The sequence below is a fragment of the Pseudonaja textilis genome, chromosome 16 (assembly GCF_049901715.1).
Source record: "Pseudonaja textilis isolate UNSWEBS1 chromosome 16, rPseTex1.2, whole genome shotgun sequence".
Classification (NCBI taxonomy): Eukaryota; Metazoa; Chordata; class Lepidosauria; order Squamata; family Elapidae; genus Pseudonaja; species Pseudonaja textilis.
The window spans coordinates 10,154,843-10,173,697 of record NC_142005.1 but is presented as its reverse complement, the minus strand read 5'-3'; the positions used below and the strand labels follow the sequence as shown (position 1 = coordinate 10,173,697).

Genomic DNA, 18,855 nt, shown 5'->3' with positions numbered 1-18,855 from the left:
TCCTTCCCTCCCTCCTGTTTCCTTCCTCCTATTCTCCCTTCCCTCTTTCCCTTCCTCCTCTTCTCCCTTCCCTCCTTCCTCTTTCCTTCCTCCAGTTCTCCCTTCCCTCCTTCCTCTTTCCTTCCTTCTCTTCTCCCTTCCTTCCTCTTTCCTTCCTTCTCTTCCGCCTTCCCTCCTCTTTCCTTCCTCCTCTTCTCCCTTCCCTCCTTCCCTCCCTCCTCTTTCCTTCCTTCTCTTCTCCCTTCCTTCCTCTTTCCTTCCTTCTTTTCTCCCTTCCTTCCTCTTTCCTTCCTTCTCTTCCACCTTCCCTCCTCCTTCCTTCCTCCTCTTCTCCCTTCCCTCCTTCCCTCCCTCCTCTTTCCTTCCTTCTCTCCTGTTTCCTTCCTCCTCTTCTCCCTTCCCTCCCTCCTTTCCTTCCTTCTCTTCTCCCTTCCCTCCCTCCTTTCCTTCCTTCTCTTCTCCCTTCCCTCCTGTTTCCTTCCTCCTCTTCTCCCTTCCCTCCTTTTTCCTTCCCTCCTTCTGCTTTTCGGGACCTGCGGGGCACCAGCCTGGCTTTGACCCCCCCGCCTTCTCCGGCTGGGCGGCGCGAGGGGGCGACCCCGGGCGGGGGCGGGGCCTCTGGCCGCCTCCCCACCGCGGTGACTAATTTTCAGATGAGGGGGGCGACTGGCGCTGCTCCGCCCCCTTCGCCTCCTTCCGCTTCCGAACCTGGCCCGGATCCGCCGCGACCGAGGTAAAGGCCGCCCGCGGGCGGGGAGGGCGCACGCCGGGCAGCAGCCCCCTCCCCGCGGGCGAATCCGGGCTTCGTGGGGCACGGGGGAGAGGTCTTCCTGCCCCCGCCTCCTCTGCCTGAGCCCCCCTTTTCGGCCCCCTCCCTTTGAAGCGGGCCAGAGGGAAAGGGATTTTTTTGGGGGGCGGCCAGGCACTTTCCCTTTCAGGGCGCGGCGGAGGGGGGCAGGGAGGGGGCAGCGCGGGGGCGGCGGCGCCTCTCCCTCCCCCTCCCGGCCCTGCCTGGAATCCGGGGGGATCGCTTCGGGATCTGGGGGGTCTGGCAGGGCGGGGTCGGGGGTCGCTGGGCCGAAATGAAGGGGGCCGGCAGTTCGGGCCAGCCTTCCCCCCCCTCCCCCCTCGGGCCCGGCCCGGCCCGGCTCGGCGGTCGGGAAACGGGCTGGGATGGAGGCTGTGGCCGGGCGGAGGCTTTGGGGAGCGGGGGGGCAGAAAACGGAGGGTGGGGGCGCCAGCCGAAGTTTTGCAGCGGCTGCTTTAGTCCTGCAACGCGTGAAAACTCTCCCAAGGGGAACGAATCCTTCTCTCTCTTTTCTTTCTCTCTCTCTCTCTCTCTCTTTTCTCCTTCCTTCCTTCCTTCCTTCCCCCTCGTCTCTTTCTCTCCCATTTGTTGATCGTCTCATCCTCCACCCCCCCTCCGTCCGTTGCCCGTTGAAATCCTCCTGCCCACAATGGCTGCTTGCTCTCTTGGGGGGGGGAGAGAGAGAAAAATGGAGCCTCCCCCCCCAGTTTGGAAAATCCCCTTTTCCGCATTCCCTTCCCTGGTGACCCCCCAAACACACACACACACACACACACACACACACACACACACACACACACGCACACACACACACACACACAGAGCTCTCTCTCTCTCTCAGATCCAGGAAGTGTCCCTGAAGGCTGCAGGCACCCAACTTGCTTTCTTTTGCAAAAGGCCTTTTTGTTTTTGTTTTTTGGGGGGGGGCAAGAAAGATCCCCAAATCTTCCTTTTGCTGGTCCTTCTCCGGCTCTCTCCCCCCCCCACTTCTTTCCCAGTGGGGCCAGTTGGAAATGTTTTCCTCTGCCCACCCCCCTTAAGGGTGGGAAAACAAACACGCCAAGAAGAGTCCCAGGGGGGAAAGGAGAGGCCCTTCGGCCACGGAAGGTGGAGGGCGGGTCTTTCTGACTTACTGGCAGATGAAGAGTGGGAAGGGTACCTTGTAGGTCATCTAGTCCAGCCCACACCCACAAGCAGGAGACCTTACACCACACTTCTGACGGATGGATTTCCTCTCTTCTCCCCCCCCCACTCCCCCTTTTCAAACCAGCCCTTTGCGGAAAGAAACTCACTCGGCCTGCAATCTGGACTTGGAGGGAGTTGTGTAAAAACTTGGCTAAAACACAACAAAAGTCCCGGAAAATGAATCAGTTGTGGTGAAGTTTTGTGGAGGTTGGAAAGAGAGGGCCGCCTTCCCTTTCACGAGGGAACGAATTATTATCTCTTGCTTGAGATAGTAATTTTCCAAGGTGGGGGGGGGGGAGAGGGAGACAGACAGACAGACAGACAGACAGACAGACACACACACACACACACACACACACACACACGATGTGACATCCTCTAAACTTGCAGCCAGAACAAGCCGAGTGTTTGGGCCTCCTTTTCACTGACAACGCACCACGTGGGGCCATCTAACCATTGAGGCGTGAAGCCATGAGGAACTCACCGCTTCTTTGCCCTGCTTTGGCCCGGATTTTCCCCCCGGGGGGGGGCAAATTCCCCAAACTTTGCCTGCTGGAGAATTCTTGGAGTTGAACTCCACAAGTCTTAAAAGTGGCCGAGTTTGGGAGACCTCTGGTGTAGGGGAATAATCTCTCGGTGGAAATCAAGCCGCTGCAACCCGCAGCAGAGGGTCCATAAAATAAGATGGTTGCTTTGCCCCTTAAGCAATTTGTTTTCCGAGCTAGGCTGCTTCTGAAGGTGGAGGCTCTATTGAGTTACCTTGTTCTCTTTAGCAAAATGGCCCAGGGCGAAGGCTGCCTCTGAGGCGGCCAAAACGAATTGCTAAAAACTTTTCTTGGTGATCATAACACAATGTCCCCTCCAGCCTCCCCCCCGCTTTTTAAAAAACATCTTTTCCTAGGGACCTTTCTGTGTTTTATCACCCAAATTCTTAGCCACCCATTCTTTATCCAAGCTTCTCTCTTTCGAAGACCCACAAAAGTTTATACGTTTTGGCATTGCACAACTGCAGTTCAGATCCTCTCTGTCTTCATCGCTTTTCTATGCGCTTTTTTTTTTTTTTTGGATAACTGTAAATCGACAGCTGTCTTCCTGCTATTAATTGCTCTCTCCGATTTTAAATTCATCCTGATGGTTTTCCAATAATTCCCGATGCATCAACCAATCCATCGTTCGCCCGCTGTTTCCCTTCCACGATGTGCTTCTCGAGCCACGAGCCATGCATGAAAGTACATCTGGGCCTGAGCTTATCTCTCTATTCCAGGCTCTCAATTTGGCATGCCTAATTAAAATGATTTTTAAAAAACAAAGTCCACCTTAGTTTGAATTTCATCGGACCATAAATATCCATGCCACCGAAGCAGACCTTCTAGTGGTTACTGTTTTTTTTTTAACGGGTGGCGATCCTAAGAATCGAACTCCTGGACTGTAAGTTTGAATTGACTTTTTCTTCGTTAGCTTATTTTGTGTGTGTGTGTGTGATTAAAACCGACACCGTGTTTAAATGGGGGGGCCCAGGGTTTGAGAACTTGGAACCCTCCAAAATACTGGAGCCAGCAAACGTGTACCCAGGCCTTTATCTCAGCCCCTTTAGCGTCCTGTCCCCAAATACCTAAAAATAGTTGGAACAGGGTAGAGCTCTATCGCGATGCCCTGGTTGCAAAAGTTCAGAGGCAGCTCCTTGTATGTTGCTTATCCCTTATAACTTTGTAGACTATCGGGGCTTAACTTTGTAGAACTGTATCAGCTCCTGCGGATACATTTCTGCAGAGGAATTAGACTGAGAATAACTTTGTCGTCACTCTCAATCTACGCGCATACGTTGAAATGAAATTTCGTAGCGTGCAGCTCTCAAGTTATGGTCACTGGCACCTCTATAACTGCCTGGTTTGGCGTCCAACTTCAATGGGTAGTTAAGACTGTGGAAAAACCAATTGCAACCAGCCTGCCTTTCTGTTGAGGACCTGCGTGCTGAAGGAACCGGAAAGCGGGCCGAGAAAATATCCACAGAGCCCTCACATCCTGGCCATTTCAGCTTCGTCCCTCAAGGCGACACTATAGGGCACTGCACACCAAAGCCACCAGACCCAAAGGCAGTTTTCCCCCATGCCAACCCTCTGCTAAACTAATTCCCACAACACGGTCTGTGCCCTAAATCTAGGATGTCACCTAGTAAATATGTAGTACTATTATCCTTCTAACCTTTCCTGTCACCTCTTTCCTTAGCGTCTTATGGCTAAAACTTTGTTCTTTGTATCTCAGGATTTACGGTGATGGCCTTTCTTTAGTATCCTGTGGCTATCATTGGGTTTGTACCTTATAATTTGTTATTTTCATGTTTTTATGATAATGAGCGTGGTGTAATCCCTTGTTGATTGTGCGTACACTGAGAGCTTATGCACCGGAGACAAATTCCTTGTGTGTCCAATCCCAGTTGGCCAAGAATGAATTATATTAAGAATGAGACGGGACAATATCATTTGACCGGGGATGGTATCAGGTCCATTGAGCAGGGGGCTGGACTAGAAGACCTCCAAGGTCCCTTCCAGCCCTGGGGTTCTATGTTGAGAAGCTTTCTTCTCCCTGAGCAGAGGGAGGTTTGTGTGTGGAAGCGACAACTGGATACTTGTAAGATGATCTGCGGGTCTTGTGAATTCTCGGTGTTTTGCAAACAGCCGATCCTCTGTGGGAAAGTGGCTTTTTATGAAACGAGGAGGAGGATGCTACACACCGAGTGGGATTATCTTAGGTTACAATTCCCATGTTTCTCTTATTTCTCCTGGGTTTGGAACAGGCCAAGCCACCCTGCCACGCTGCGGCCTTCACACAGCTCGCAAACCTGGCCCGTCGATCCCTCGGGGGAGGCCCATGTGGGGCTGAGTAAACCTTGTGTCCGTGGGGAAACCCACGAAGGTGATCAACAGGTTGAACCTGTTGTCTGAATCGGCGTGGCGCCCGGTATTCCGACTCTTCGATGCAGTTCTGGACTCCGGTGTTCCCCGATCTTGCCTTTTGCTAATTGCCTAAAAATGCAAGAATTTTTTTTTTGGGGGGGGGGGAGCAGAGACTCCCTCCTGGTTGCCTTCAGTGGGGTTTTTGCAAAGAGCCAGGGCCTGTCCGGCGGCTTCACACGTCTCCGATCTCCCCTCTGCCTCTTTCTGGGTCTCAGCAGGTTGGCAGGATCCAGGGAACTGCTGTCCGGCCTATCTCGCTGCCCATCTGGGAGCTGTGGAACATGGGCATGCAAATGTTGAGCAGGGCGGGGCTGGAAACGCATAACGGGTGTGGCTAGAAGTGGCCACATCAAAGCCACATCCATTTGAGGGTGCCCAGCCGCCTTTCAGAGCGGAGAGGAGCGTTTGGCTGATGAGGCACCTGGGATGGCTCCTATTTAAGAGTCTTGTTGTTATTTTGAAAGCATCCCAGGGCAGGACGAGAATTAATGGGTGGGACATCACGAAAGAGAGAGATCCTACCTGGAACGAAGGAGATAGGATCTGACCGAGGACAATTAATCCATTGTTTCCTCTGGAATTGTGCTTGCTTCATCGCTGGAGGGAGTCCCGGACTTACAGCATTTTTGTCCAGCCCTGAAAAAAGGTTCACAATGACCCGTTCTCATCCTCCCGACCCTCGCGACATCCTACACGTGCCTTGAGCCAGCGGGTTGGACTAGAAGCCCTCTGAGGTTCCCCTTCCAGCCCTGGGATGTTTTACTGGACGTTTCTGTGTTGTCCAAGTTGGGACGTAGGATTTCAGACTCCGGTTTTTCTCCTGTTCTGGTTGTTGGGCTGGATAAGGCAGCGCCAGACGTGGGAAGAGGAATTTGGCCATCTGAAGTGACACCTGTCCCCTCCCTCCTCCTCTCCCCCCAGCAAGATTCTTCAAGAGAAAAACTCTGGTGTTTTCATAGCCCCCACCCCCCACCCCTTTTTTTTTTTCTTACCTTGGTTGTGGAAGTTTGTGGCTGGGCTTTGAATCAATTGTAGTGCTGGCCTTTTTAATCAAAAAATAACTCTTTCTTTCTTCTCTTCCTTTCCTTTCCTTCTTTCCTTTCTTCCTTTCCTTTCTTTCTTTCTTCCTTTCCTTTCCTTTCCTTCCTTCCTTTCCTTTCCTTTCTTTCTTTCTTCCTTTCCTTTCTTTCTTCCTTTCCTTTTCCTTCCTTCTTTCCTTTCTCCTTCTTTCTTTCTTTCTTTCTTTCTTTCTTTCTTTCTTTCTTTCTTTCTTTCTTTCTTTCTTTCTTCCTTCCTCCCTCCCTCCCTCCTTCCTTCCTTTCTCCTCCCTCCTGCCTCTACCTTCCTTCCTCCTCCTCTCTTCTAAATTTGAATTTTTGCCTACCTATCTACCTACCTACCTACCTACCTATCTCTCCAAGGATCTGGGATAGGCAAGTGTGTGAATTCTTACACTTATTCATCTCACCTACTCTTATACTTAACTTCAGGTGGCAGACTTAATCCTCCTCCTCCTCTTCCTCCTCCTTTCCCCACAAAAAAACACACCTTGTGAGGTGGGTTGGGCCCGGAGACCGTGACCGGCCCAAAGTCACCCAGCTGGCTTTGGGTGCCTAAGGCAGAATTAGAACTTCTCTGGGTTTTCCTAGCCTTAACTACCAGACCGAAGGGTCTCCTTGATCACCTGCACAGAAAAGGAAATCTGGAAAAAGGGGTGGCCTCGTCATCCAAGCACCTGGCAGGGGTTTTTTAGGGGAGCCGAGGAGCCCAGCCTTCCTTTCCTGGCTAAGCTGCCTTTAAACCTCGCCCAACTTGGGAAACATTGCCAGCTGATGGGCCAACCGGGCGCTCCCAGCAGCGATTGCTCAAGGCACCGAGCGGGTGGGAAGCCTCCCCCATCCTCTTCCTCCTCCTCCTCCGGCTCGGAGGGAGAGCGCTACGGTGTGTCGGGCAGCTGTTTGTTGTGGTGCTCAGAGCAGGGGCTGGGCTCCAGGGGCAGGCCCAGGGTGGAGCCCCAACCGCCTGGCTTTGGAAGCGAGGCGTGCACCCCTTGACGCCTCTAGTTGCCGGGTGCTGGGGCAGCCGGCCTAACAGTTGGCATTGAGGTGCATCGTGGCCGCCTGGCCTGCTTGGCTTCCCGGCCGGATTCAGCCGTGGAGCAGAATTCAGATCCAGGTGAGGAGGAGAGAGAGAGAGAGAAAGAGAGAGAGAGAAAGGGGGAGGGGGCGCTTTTGTTTCCTCCCCAGTTTGCATTTAGCCCCATTTAACTAGGCCAGGCTGTGGGGAGGGGCTCCCAGCTTGGAGCTGTGCCCTCAACCTTCCCCCCCACCCCCCAAGATAGAAATTGTGGTTTTCCTCCAGCGGGGTTGCCTCGCTGCTGAATCTCTTTGCACGGAGACCTCGTGTTTGCACAATAACCGTGTCGGAACTCAGATACCTGGTTTGCTCCAGGGAACCAGAAAAACTCGGCCTGCAATTGCCAAGGATTAGAAACGGTTCGGGTTTGGAAATCTGGTGGAAAAAGTGGGTCGGTTTCCTCTAAGAGGCACCGTGCTGAACTCTCCTTTGAACGAAGAGGAAACTTTTTTAAAAAAATATATATATATTCGTCCAAAAGCTTTGTTTGGGAAACGGGTTCTTTCATCGTCATTGCTTCTTCTGGTTGTAAAGGATGGTTTTTGTAGTCTTAATACACCTGAAAAGGGGGTTTTTCTTCCTCTTCTGAGAGGCTGGAGTGGATCGGCCACAATTGTGGTGCGACGTGGGATCTGTTCCACGTTTGTTTTTCTGTTCGTTCCCTCTTGAGCTGCTTAAAAGGCCTGGAAGGACCCTTGAATTTTGGGTTGGGATCCTTAAGTGGGGCAAACCCTCCCCTCACCTGCCCCAATGTTTGGGAAGAAAAAGAGGCGGATGGATTTTTTTTCTCTAACCTTCCTCCAGAAACCTTTTCCGCGCCTGCCGCACAATTTTCTTAAAAAGTTCCTTTTTCTTTCGGCCCCGGCATAGTTGAAAACAGGGATTGTTGCGTGGTAAGTTTGTTTCCAGCACAACAGTGCTTAACAAACAGGCATTGTTTGGCCCTCTGATGCCTGGAAGATCTTGCAAAGGAGAGAAACTCTGCGTGAATTTTGATGTCTGTTTGCTTCCCTTCCTCTCCTTGTACTTGCAAACTCGTTTGTGTTGTGGTGACGGTTCCAGCGCCCGGTTCTCAAGGCCAAGATGGTTTTATATGGGTGTCCAAGAAGCACCGGGCAGGTTTTTCCAGTAGCAGGAAGTCCCAAAGGCAAAGAGCCAGGCTTGGTTGGCTGAGGCTTCAGAGATCAAGAATGTAAAGAAACATATTTTCACGTTGGCACGATGGTTCAGTTTCGGCGTGTGATCATGAGTTGGCCGAAGGAAATCTGGCAGATTGAGGTTCAAGGTGCCAATTGAGAGTTGCCAAAATTAAAGATTGGTTGAATTCGAATAGTAGTAGCCCATTTATTTATTTTTTTAATGAAAAATTAAAACAGAACGACCATGAACATGTTGGCTTCCACACACCCCCGCAGTGGGCCCATCATCTTCGTTGCCTGAGGTTCCACCTGCCTGTCCTTTCCTTCTCTGTCCTCCTAAGGACTAGGAGCTTGTCCCTCATGCCAAAACGCTCAGCTTTGAACGGGGCCTTGCTTTAAACCGCGGTTGGCTTGTCCAATTTTTCTTAATGGAACATTTCTGTAAGCTGTGAGTCACTCTGGTGTCGGCCAGCACAAAATGGAAAAAAACCAACAACATACCGTAGAAAGAAAGAAATATTGTGGAGCCCCTGGTCTCCTCTGAGGAGGGTTGCTCGCAGGGGTTTCGCTACCCAACAGAATCGGTATCCATTTCAGCGCTGAATAAATATTCTCCAACAGGTCCACGGCTATGGATTTCAGGGCCTTGGAGACACCGATGGGGGGGAAAGTAAGGACGATAATATATAGCTCGACTCTTATCAAAATCCAGCAAGGGGGGGAAGGCCAGGAGCAGTTCTGGAATTCCATCTCCAGAATTGGCACCGCAGCTTGTAAACTGGACAGCTGCCTTCCTGGGTCGCAAGTGGTCTAAGTGGCGAGGCAGCCCACAAAACTTACACAACTGCTTTCAGCCTGGGAGGCCAAGGGAGACCAGCCCGGTTTCCAGAAAGGAGAGAAGTGGGTAAGGTTGAAAACGAAACTTAAACCACAATTCACGCTTAAGAATACCAGTTCCTTTCAGCTGTTTGTGTTGATTGTGTGTGTGTGTGTGTGTGAGAGAGAGAGAGAGACCGAATGCCCCACTCCCAATGGCTGTGGCAAGTGGCATCCGAACAATTGCCAATGAATTGAAGGATTGTGTTGTGGGCACAATCACACATTGTACGGGTTGTGTTATTCATGCAGGCCACGCCACTACGGGTGAACTGAGGTTGCGATGCTGTTTGATGGGCCCAAATCCTGCAATTTAGAGTTAGGTCGCTTTTCCTTCTTTCCATCCTCCAGAGCTCCAAACGGGTGGATAATTCTTCTTTTTTCCCAATAACGGAAATGAGATCAGGCAGAATTCTAGAAAGGAAAAAACGCTTTTGAGTCAGGGCCCCTAAATTGTGGAATATTCCTCTGCACTCAGAACGGAGGGGTTAAGGGGTGGTTTTCCCCACATCAACCACGTTTCATTTTCAGTTTTCCAGTTTCAGACACGATGTGCCTGTCTAACAACCGTGTCTTTTCCTGTATTCCCCACCACCACCTTCTTTTAGCTTTTTCCTGTCTCTTGCACACTTTTAACTGCTCCAAACTGGAGCGCGCTCTCTCTCTGTCTCTGTCTCTGTCTCTGTCTCTGTCTCTGTCTCTCTCTGTCTCTCTGTCTCTCTCTCTCTCTCTCTCTCTCTCTCTCTCTCCTAAAAAATTGGGGTGAAAATAAATTTAAAAAGATATATATTTATTTTTTTAAAAAAAGGCTTTCTCCCCTTTCAGCAGCCAGTCAAGGGCAAAAGTCAGAGGGCGACTTTGGGGGATAGGAGCTGGGTTCGATTTGCTGGCTCTCTCCGTGAGAAAGGTTTTCAAATCATTTATTTGGATGTCCGGTCGCAACGTGCAAAATTTGCAACGTGCAAAACTTTTATAGGGAAGGTGGAAGACGGTGTGCGGCCCTCTGCTCTGGGGAGAGGAGGAGGAGGAGGAGGAGGGAGGAGCCAGTCTTTTATCCTCTCTGTATCCATGCCCCCCTCCCCCTCTGCCCCACCTGGGGCAAGAGTCCAACTCCCCAACCTTTGCCTGTCATGTGGAAGGAAGGTTTGGTTGGGCAATCTGGCCTGTGTGAAGCTGCAGGACTGAAGCCCGTTTCCCTCTCGAGCCACTGGGAAGGTTTCTGCATCTCCGGGTGGCCTCCTTTTCAGGATAAAGTCGGCTCGGAGAGCCTCCTGCCAAGGAAGCATGGCCGAGGTAAAGGAGGAAGGTGGTTTTGAGTCACCCTTGGTTCACTCCACTGTCTTAATCCGGGCACCCATCCTATTTATTGATGCTTGCGGTCTTTCAATGGGGGAGCGTTAAAGAACCGGACGGGAAGGAAGTAAAATTAACAGGGTGCTTTGGGAAGAAGTGAAAAGGGGAAATTGTGGAAGAACGAGGAGGTTGGAGGAGGGTTTCTCTCTTGGTTCGCTTTGCACGGGAAGAACAGGAGAGGGAACCTCACAGAAACCATTTTTTTTTTCTGGCATTTGGAAAAGCGCGTCCCGTTTGTTAACATGCGAGTAGCTGGTTTTATTCATCCGTACAAGGATGAACCTTCGTATCCAGGCCAGGTGGGAGGGAGGCCGGGCATCCCACTCCTTCGGGAGGGGAATCTGAATTTTAAGGAAAGGTAAAAGGATCGGATGGGGAAGAGAACCGACTGGACTTGGAGGGAGGGAGAGCAGGGAGGCGGCTGGCAGTTGACCAGGCGGTAATTCTGCAGTGGGTGGGGCTTTTGGGGCGGGATATCTTGGGGTCTCCCATCTGGGGTTTGGCTGTGGGGATTGAAAATCTATCTTCCTTCCTTCCTTCCTTCCTTCCTTCCTTCCTTCCTTCCTTCCTTCCTTCCTTCCTTCCTTCCTCCTTCCTTCCTTCCTTCCTCCTTCCTTCCTTCCTTCCTTCCTTCCTTCCTTCCTTCCTTTCCTCCCCCCTCTTTCTTTCTTTCTTTCTTTCTTTCTTTCTTTCTTTCTTTCTTTCTTTCTTTCTTTCTTTCTTTCCTTTCCTTTCCTTTCCTTTCCTTTCCTTTCCTTTCCTTCCTTCCCTCCCTCCCTCCCTCCTTCCTTCTTTCCTTCCTTCCTCCTTCGTTTCTTCCTTCCTTCCCTCTTTCTTTCTTTCTTTCTTTCTTTCTTTCTTTCTTTCTTTCTTTCTTTCTTTCTTTCTTTCTTTCTTTCTTTCTTCTTTCTTTCTTTCCTTCCTTCCTTCCGTCCTTCCATCCTTCCGTCCATCCTTCCTTCCCCTCCCTTCTCTCTCTCTCTCTCTCTCTCCTTTCTCTTCCTCCCTCCCTCCCCTTTTTCACGGCTTCTCTTCCTTCCACAGGATGTTTCAGACCTTGTACAACTACTTCTGGTGGGATCGGCTTTGGTTGCCAGCCAACCTGACCTGGGATGACCTCCAGGGCCACGATGACCAAGTCTACAGCAAAGCTGCTCACCTCTACTATACTATTCCTCTGGGCTTCCTCTTCCTCATCATTAGGCACGTTTTTGAAATGTGAGTATCCCCGGAGCAGAGAGGAGGAAAAATGGCGTCTTCCTTTTCCTTCCTTCCTTCCTTCCTTCCTTCCTTCCTTCCTTCCTAACAACAAAGGCAGGTAACGTAAGGCAAGACTTGCTTTGATGGAAAAAAAGAAAGGAAGGAAGAAGAGAGAAGAAGAAAGAAAGGAAGAGAGAGAGAGAGAATGGGGAAAGAAAGGCAGAAAGAAAAAGAAATAGGGAGGGAGGGAGGAAGGAAGAGAGGAAAGAAAGAATAAATGAATGAATTCTGGGAAATCCAGACATGCCGGCTAGGGAATTCTGGGAGTTGAAGTCCAGGCATTTTAAAATGGCTAAAGTTGAGAAACACGGACTTATTTTAACCCAGCGCCTGGGAAGGATTGCAATCTTACAGACAAAGGAGGAAAGAAATTTCTCTTTTCAAAGTCCTGTGAGAAAAAGCCACTTTTGTCTTCCCTACCCTCCTCACACCGCTAGGCCATTTCTCCTGAAATTTGGTTTAACCTTCCTTTTCTACAGCTCCGATCTGTCAGGTCGAATCCCGTCTTCCGGCGGGGAACATTGTCCGTTTGCAGAAGGACCAATCAATTATTATTATTTTTTAACGAAGATAACATTCCAGGAAGGGATTGGCTAACTTGAATAAATAAAAAATCTGATTCTTCACATACCTCCAGATCTCTCTCTCTCTCTCTCTCTCTCCCTCCCTCCCTCCTTTCTTCCACCTTACAGATTTGTTGTTGTGAGGAAAATAGGAGAAGGGAGCAACATTTTTGTTTGGGGCTTAAAATAAATATGGAATAAAGATTAAATCGACCGGAGAATTAAACAGCCAAGGAGAAAATCAACCAGTGGAGAGTTTGGATGGAATTTTAAGAACCCCATTTTGTTGTTGTTATTATTTATTTCGGGGAGGGGAAAGCGGAGCCCTTTTCTGAGGGGGGGGGGCGCGGGAGGCAAACACGACCACATTCCTGGCCACAAACGGGCAGCTCTTTGCAAAGAGTCCTTGGCAAGAAATAATCGGAAGCGTTTAGACTTGAAAAACTGGGGCTGGAGGAGCTGGGCCTGACTCTGCCCCCCCCGCCCCCCACCCCCGGAGGTTGAGGCTGCGGGGGCCTGGGACAGCTCTGCGGGCAGTGCCCCCGGGACTGCCAAGGCCCAAGAGCTCGGAGGGGCCGGCGAGAAGCGAGGAAGGCTGGCATCGGGGCGGCTTTTGTGCCCTGCCTGGTTGGGGGATACAGGAATTTGGGCTGTGCCAGCCGGGATGAGGAAGGGAGGGGCCTGGCAAGGCTCCAGGTGCAAAGGCTCTGGGAGGGGGAGGCCTTGGTTACCGCCCCCAAATCTTCCTCTGAGGATGAGAAACAAGCTTTCAGGGAAAGCAGTCAGTGGGAGGAGGCAGGCAAGGCTGGGCTTCCTTCCTTCCTTCCTTCCGTCTCTCCTGCCCCCTACAAATTTTCAATGTGATTAAAACTGAATTTTCCTTCCTTCCTTCCTTCCCTTCTGCTTCTTTCCTTCCTTCCTCCCTCCCTCCCTCCCTTCCTTCCTTCCTTCCTTCCTTCCTTCCTTCCTTCCTTCCTTCCTTCCTCCCTCCCTCCCTCCCTCCCTCCCTCCCTCCCCCTCCCCCTCTTCTTTTTCCCCTCCCTCCCTCTCTCCCTCTTTTCTTTCCTTCCTTCCTTCCTTCCATTTTTTTCACTCCTTTCTCTTTTCTCCCGCAGCTACATCGCCACGCCACTGGCCAGGCTTTTGAACGTCAAAGAGAAAAGCCGATTAAAAGCCAGCCCCAATCCAGTGCTAGAGAAATTTTATTCCACTTCCTGCAAACATCCCAAACAGGTAACGTGGCCAAGGTGCCCTTGGCAGGGAAACGCTCCTGAATTCGAATCTGCCAGCTGCAGAAACGGAGCTGAAACGGGGGGAGGAGAAAAGCAGCTGCTTCCGGGGGCAGGTGGGGGGGTGAAGGGAAGTGGCCAAAATTGTCCTCGGCCTGCACAGCCTCCCACACAACCTTCTTCCTCCCCGCAGGCGGCTATTGAGGCGCTGTCCAAAAAAAGCGGCTGCACCCCACGGCAGGTGGAGCGCTGGTTCCGGCGGAGACGAAACCAGGACAGGCCCAGTTTGCTCAAGAAATTCCGGGAGGCCAGGTAGACCCTTCGCCCCGGATGAGACCCCCACCCCTAGAGGCCAGGCAGACAGGCGCTCTGCACATGGCCTGGAGCAGTCTTGATGCGCTTGGTGCAAAGATTTCTTTTTAAATCTGCTCAGAGAAAAAACAACAACGCATCACCACAAAACCCACAACCCCACTTTGTGTGCTTCCTTGTTTTTCCAGTTGGAGATTCACGTTTTACCTTGTTGCTTTCATCGCTGGCATGACGGTGATAGTTGATGTGAGTAGAGAGCCTTCCTGTCGGAAAGACTTAAAACTTCTTTTTTTAACGTGTTACTCTCGGCAATTTCCTGGCCTTTTCTTTCTAATGGGCTTGTCTAGCTCTCTCTCTTTTGTGTGTCTTTGTGTGTGTGTTGCAGAAACCGTGGTTTTACAACCTCCGAGAAGTGTGGGAAGGCTACCCCATGCAGGTGAGGACAGTTTTCGGAGGGAATTTCTTCTTCCAAACACCTTGCATGGATTTTTAAAAACAAATGCACAAACCCCAATCGGTGAAATCGGCATTGCAAACAAAGTGAAAGGCCGCTAAAGTCGTCTTCTGATATTTGGTGCCTTGTCAAATCTAGAGAATTTGGCCAAAAGGGACTTTTGTTATCATGCACATATTATTCTGGGCTATTTTTTTGTTTGCCCATCCTGTTTTCTTGAACTTATAAGGAAGAAGAAAACGGATGTCTTTCTGGCAGATGCAAGAAATATAAATAATAAATAAAAATATAAATGTAGGTGGTTCGTGACTTACGACAGTTTATTTAGTAACCGTCCAAAGTTACAACGGCACTGAAAAAAAGGGACTCAGGACCATTTTTTCGCACTTATGACCATTGTGGCATGTGATCAAGATTCAGACTCTTGGCCACTGACTCGTATTTACGACAGTTGCAGCATCCGGGGGGGGGGGTGTCATGTGATTCCCCTTTTGCGACCTTCTTGACAAGCAAAGTCCCCAGGGAAGCCAGATACTCCCCTTAACAACCGTCTGACTCATTTAACAACTGCAATGATTCACTTAGTAACTCAGGCAAGAAAAGCTCTTAAAATGGGGCAAAACTCACTCAACTAACGTTACACTTAGCAACATAAAATTCCGGACTCAGGGATGGACGTAGGCCGAGAACTTCCGGCACGCATGCAATTCCCAGCTTGATTGGGGGCGGTGGCTTGTAAATACAGTTTCTGGTTGGGCTCACTGTTTTAATCTGGCTCTTCTCCCGCAGCCCTTGCTACCTTCCCAGTACTGGTATTACATCATCGAGTTGTCCTTTTACTGGTCGCTCTTGTTCCGCATCGCCTCGGACGTGAAACGGAAGGTGAACTGGCCGGGGGGAGGAGAGGGGAACCTTGGGGGGGGCGGGGAAACAGGGCAGGTTGGGATCCTGGGTTCGGGCTGCGCCCAGCTGATGCCTCCTGAGCAGAAGAAACGCTTTCCTAGAGAGGCTTCCGACTGGGAAGGACGAGGGGGTTTCCTCTCGCTCCCCCAAGTTCTTCTCTCCAGCCCTCCAGCCAGGTTTTTTTGGGGTGGGGGGCGTCTCCCCTTCCGCCTCCATCTCTCCCTTTCCTTTTTGGGGACAGGATTTCAAGGAGCAAGTGATCCATCACGTCGCCACCATCATCTTGCTGTGTTTCTCCTGGTTCACCAATTATATCCGGGCAGGGACCCTCATCATAGCTCTGCACGATGCCTCCGACTACCTGCTGGAGGTGAGAAGCTTAAGCCAGGCGATCTGGGGTCACCCATCTTGGCTCCCTGTGGCATCAAATCACCTCCTTTTCCTCCTCCTCTCCTTCCTTCCTCTTCAAATCTCCTTCCTTCTCTCTCATCTTTCTCTTTCTCCTTCCCTCCTTTCCTTTCCTGCTTCCTCTTCCCATCTCCTTCCTCCCTCCCTTTCTTTTCAAATCTCCTTCATTCCTTCTCTTATCTTTTTCTTCCTCCCTCTTGCAATTCCTTTCCTTTCCTTTCCTTTCCTTTCCTTTCCTTTCCTTTCCTTTCCTTTCCTTTCCTTTCCTTCCCTTCCCTTTCCTTCCCTTTCCTTTCCTTCCCTTCCTTCCCCTTCGCCCCCCTTCTATCTCTTTGTTTAAAATAGGCATAGAATTTCATTCGCAGCTAACTCTCTTTTGCGTGAAAGAAAGTAAAAGCAGTGATGTGTCAATATTCCCCTTCTTATGCTTTGCAGTCTGCCAAGATGTTCAACTATGCTGGCTGGAAGAACACCTGTAACAATATTTTCATCGTATTTGCAGTCGTCTTCATTATCACTCGCTTAATCATTCTTCCTTTCTGGTGAGATTTTCACGGGATTCTTGGAAACAAAACAAAAAAAACAAAATGGCACCGATAAAAAATAAATCAAGGAAATTTCACAGAGAAGGCCTGGAAGTGAAAATGTGACACAGAAAACTGAATCTTTTCCCAGATTTTTATTTCTGGCAAAATAGTATCCATTTCGGAATTGAGTTTCTCTGTAAATGTGTTCCTTGATTTTATCCTGTTTGGAAATGTTTCATCTGTTGAGATAGACTAATAAATAGCATGTCCTTTTTCCTGTTAATTCAAGTCTTATTAAAAATTACAGAGGAGAAAAAAACTAAGCAACGCGCCGTTGGGCAGTACAGTTTACAAATTGCATTAATTCACAAACAAGCAAACCCCAGTTTGGGCCTTCAGCCACATATGAACCTCATCCTACTTTAAAAAATTTAATTCTCCCTTTGAAAGTGGCCCGGCCGTTTATCAAACCTTGCCTTTGTGGAAGTTTGGAAAGATTTCTTCCTTAAAACTCTTTGCAGAGAGAGAGAGAGGGAAGATGCTTTAAAATATTAACATTTTAATACTTTGAAATATTAATCCTTTCTTTGGTTCCCCCCTTAGGATTCTGCACTGCACCATGATCTATCCTTTAGAGGTTTATCCTCCTTTTTTCGGCTACTACTTTTTCAACAGCATGATGGTGGTCCTTCAGTGCCTCCACATATTTTGGGCCTACTTGATCATTCGCATGGCTCAGAAATTCATAACTGGAAAGGTAAGAAGGAAGCTTCTTAAATTTACTTTACACTGCGCAAAGCTTGGAGGCGGAAGAGGGGAAGTTGGCACGGAGGGGTTTATTTTGGCGTTAAAAAAAGGGAACCACAAACGTCTTCAGCGCCGCTGGAGCCTCGCTCTCGAATCAACACCTGCTTTTGCTGACATGAGAAGTTTGATTTGTGTCCTCGGCAAAGCAATCGATTTGGTCATAGTGTATATTTCATTCTTGGAATGAGGTTGGTTGGCAAGCTTAAAAAATGACTCTTTCGGGTTTCTCTTCTTTTATAAAAGAACATCGAACTCTTTATTTATTTAAAATAAAAAACCAGCAGGCCACCTCAGCTTTTGAGGAGAGCGGCATCCTCTACGGTGGCCCCCGGTCAGAAAACACCTTTGGTGACCATCAAACGTTATTCAAGGCCTCGCAAGAGGCAGGAATATGTCATTTCTCAAGGAATGAATGCTGGTCTTTTTCACCCATTCCCAACATCCATTTTAAAACAGCACAAAACTCCCCAAATCCACAATTGCATCAAACTCCTTTCCCCAAGATAAGCACCAGATCAACGGCCCGGCAGGAAAACAGCGGCAGAAAACCAGTCAGCCGTCATTACAAAAAAGTCCGGGCGAACCGTTTTTGGCAGAAGGACGGGTGTCCTTTTAAGTCCTGGGCTGGTATCAATCGGGCCGTTTCCCAGGTGCTTAGAAGGCCGTGTGGACAAGAGAACCAGGGGGACGCCCCCCAAAATGGCTCCCAATGGCCAACGGCTCCCTCTCCGTCTTTCCCCCCTGCAGATCCTGGAGGACGAGCGAAGCGATCGGGATGAAACGGATTACTCTGAGAAGGAGGAAGAAGAAAAGGCTGCGGCGGGCACCGTGCCCCTTGCTGGAACTAAGAACGGGCCCCTCACCAACGGGCACCCTGTCTTGAACAATAACCACCGGAAAGTAGAATAATTCCCCACTGGCTCTGTTCCCCCCCCCCCCAGTGCCCGTCTCTTTCTCTCTCTCTCTCTCTCTCTCTCTCTTTCTTTCTGGCCCCAACTCATCCCGAGTCCGTTGCGTGATGCGTCACTAAAGCCTGGAGGGTGTTTCGTTTTGTGGCCAAGCCCAAAATCAGAGGAAAGACGGTTTACCGGCACGAGGTTTCTCTGCCTACGATTATCCAGAATGGTTCGCCCCGGTTTCCTCCCGCCCCCCCCATCACTTTTGGGGAGGGGGGTGCCGTGCTCCTAGTCATCTGGCTCGGAGAAGGCGTCGTTCCCCCACGAGACCAGCCCCAATCCTTCCGTTTGCTCCCCTCAACCTTCACCAAACTGCCTTAACAGTCGGGGAAGCCAGGATGAGCCTCCGTCCTTCCCTCTCTCTATTTCCATTTTTTCCTCCCTACTTTCTGAACCCCCCCCCAATACAAACTGACCCCTAAAGAAAGCCAGGAAGGGGGGCGGGGGGGGAAAAAAGGTCTCCCCCTCTCACCCCCCCCGTCACGGCGATGCCTGCAGCCGCCAGATTTGCACCCATCAAGATGTGCCCAAAGTGGAAAGTTCATCTTAAGTGGCCAGCCCTCATGGAGGTTTCCTCCCTGTGCCAAAAGGGCCGGCGGTCAGAAACACGGGGGGGGGGGGTGTTTCTTTGCCTCTCCTGGAGCGAAGCGACGTCGGCGGAGAATCTCGGCTTGTGCCTGTCTCAGTTTTTCACGAGGAGCCTGGATGTGTTTTGGGAGGGACGGGTGAAAACAAAACGGACTTTGGGCTCTTTTTTTTGTTTTCCTGCCTTATTCACCTTTGTTCTTTTTTTGGGGGTGATTTTTCTGCCCCTTGGATGCTGCGAAATTCGGGAGGCGAGTTTGGCGTTTCGGGCCGAGGGAGGAATTCCTGTTTTGCTCACACGCATTTGGGGTGAGAAGGGAAGACAAAACCCTGCCTTAATTTCCCTTCTTTGCCGACATCGATCGCTTTATACCGTACAAGCCATGTTATATCCCCCTCT

The 18,855-nt window shown here is 50.3% G+C and overlaps 1 protein-coding gene across 3 annotated transcripts; it reads left to right on the top strand.

Annotated features, from left to right (window-relative positions):
• The first annotated feature begins 508 nt into the window (after positions 1–508).
• Positions 509–18,607, top strand: CERS2 (ceramide synthase 2). Of its 3 annotated transcripts, none has more exons than XM_087913949.1 (11): positions 509–733; positions 11,496–11,669; positions 13,390–13,507; positions 13,697–13,815; positions 14,004–14,061; positions 14,201–14,251; positions 15,059–15,151; positions 15,414–15,542; positions 16,016–16,122; positions 16,711–16,864; positions 17,662–18,607. In XM_087913949.1, exons 1-11 carry the CDS (start codon positions 654–656, stop codon positions 17,821–17,823), a joined length of 1,245 nt encoding a protein of 414 aa, XP_087770075.1. In that variant the 5' UTR covers positions 509–653; the 3' UTR covers positions 17,824–18,607. The 3 variants fall into 3 exon arrangements, with proteins under 3 accessions (XP_087770075.1, XP_087770076.1, XP_087770077.1); XM_087913950.1 differs by lacking the exon at positions 509–733 and adding an exon at positions 6,867–7,122; XM_087913951.1 differs by lacking the exon at positions 509–733 and adding an exon at positions 10,229–10,391.
• Positions 18,608–18,855: the final 248 nt, after the last annotated feature.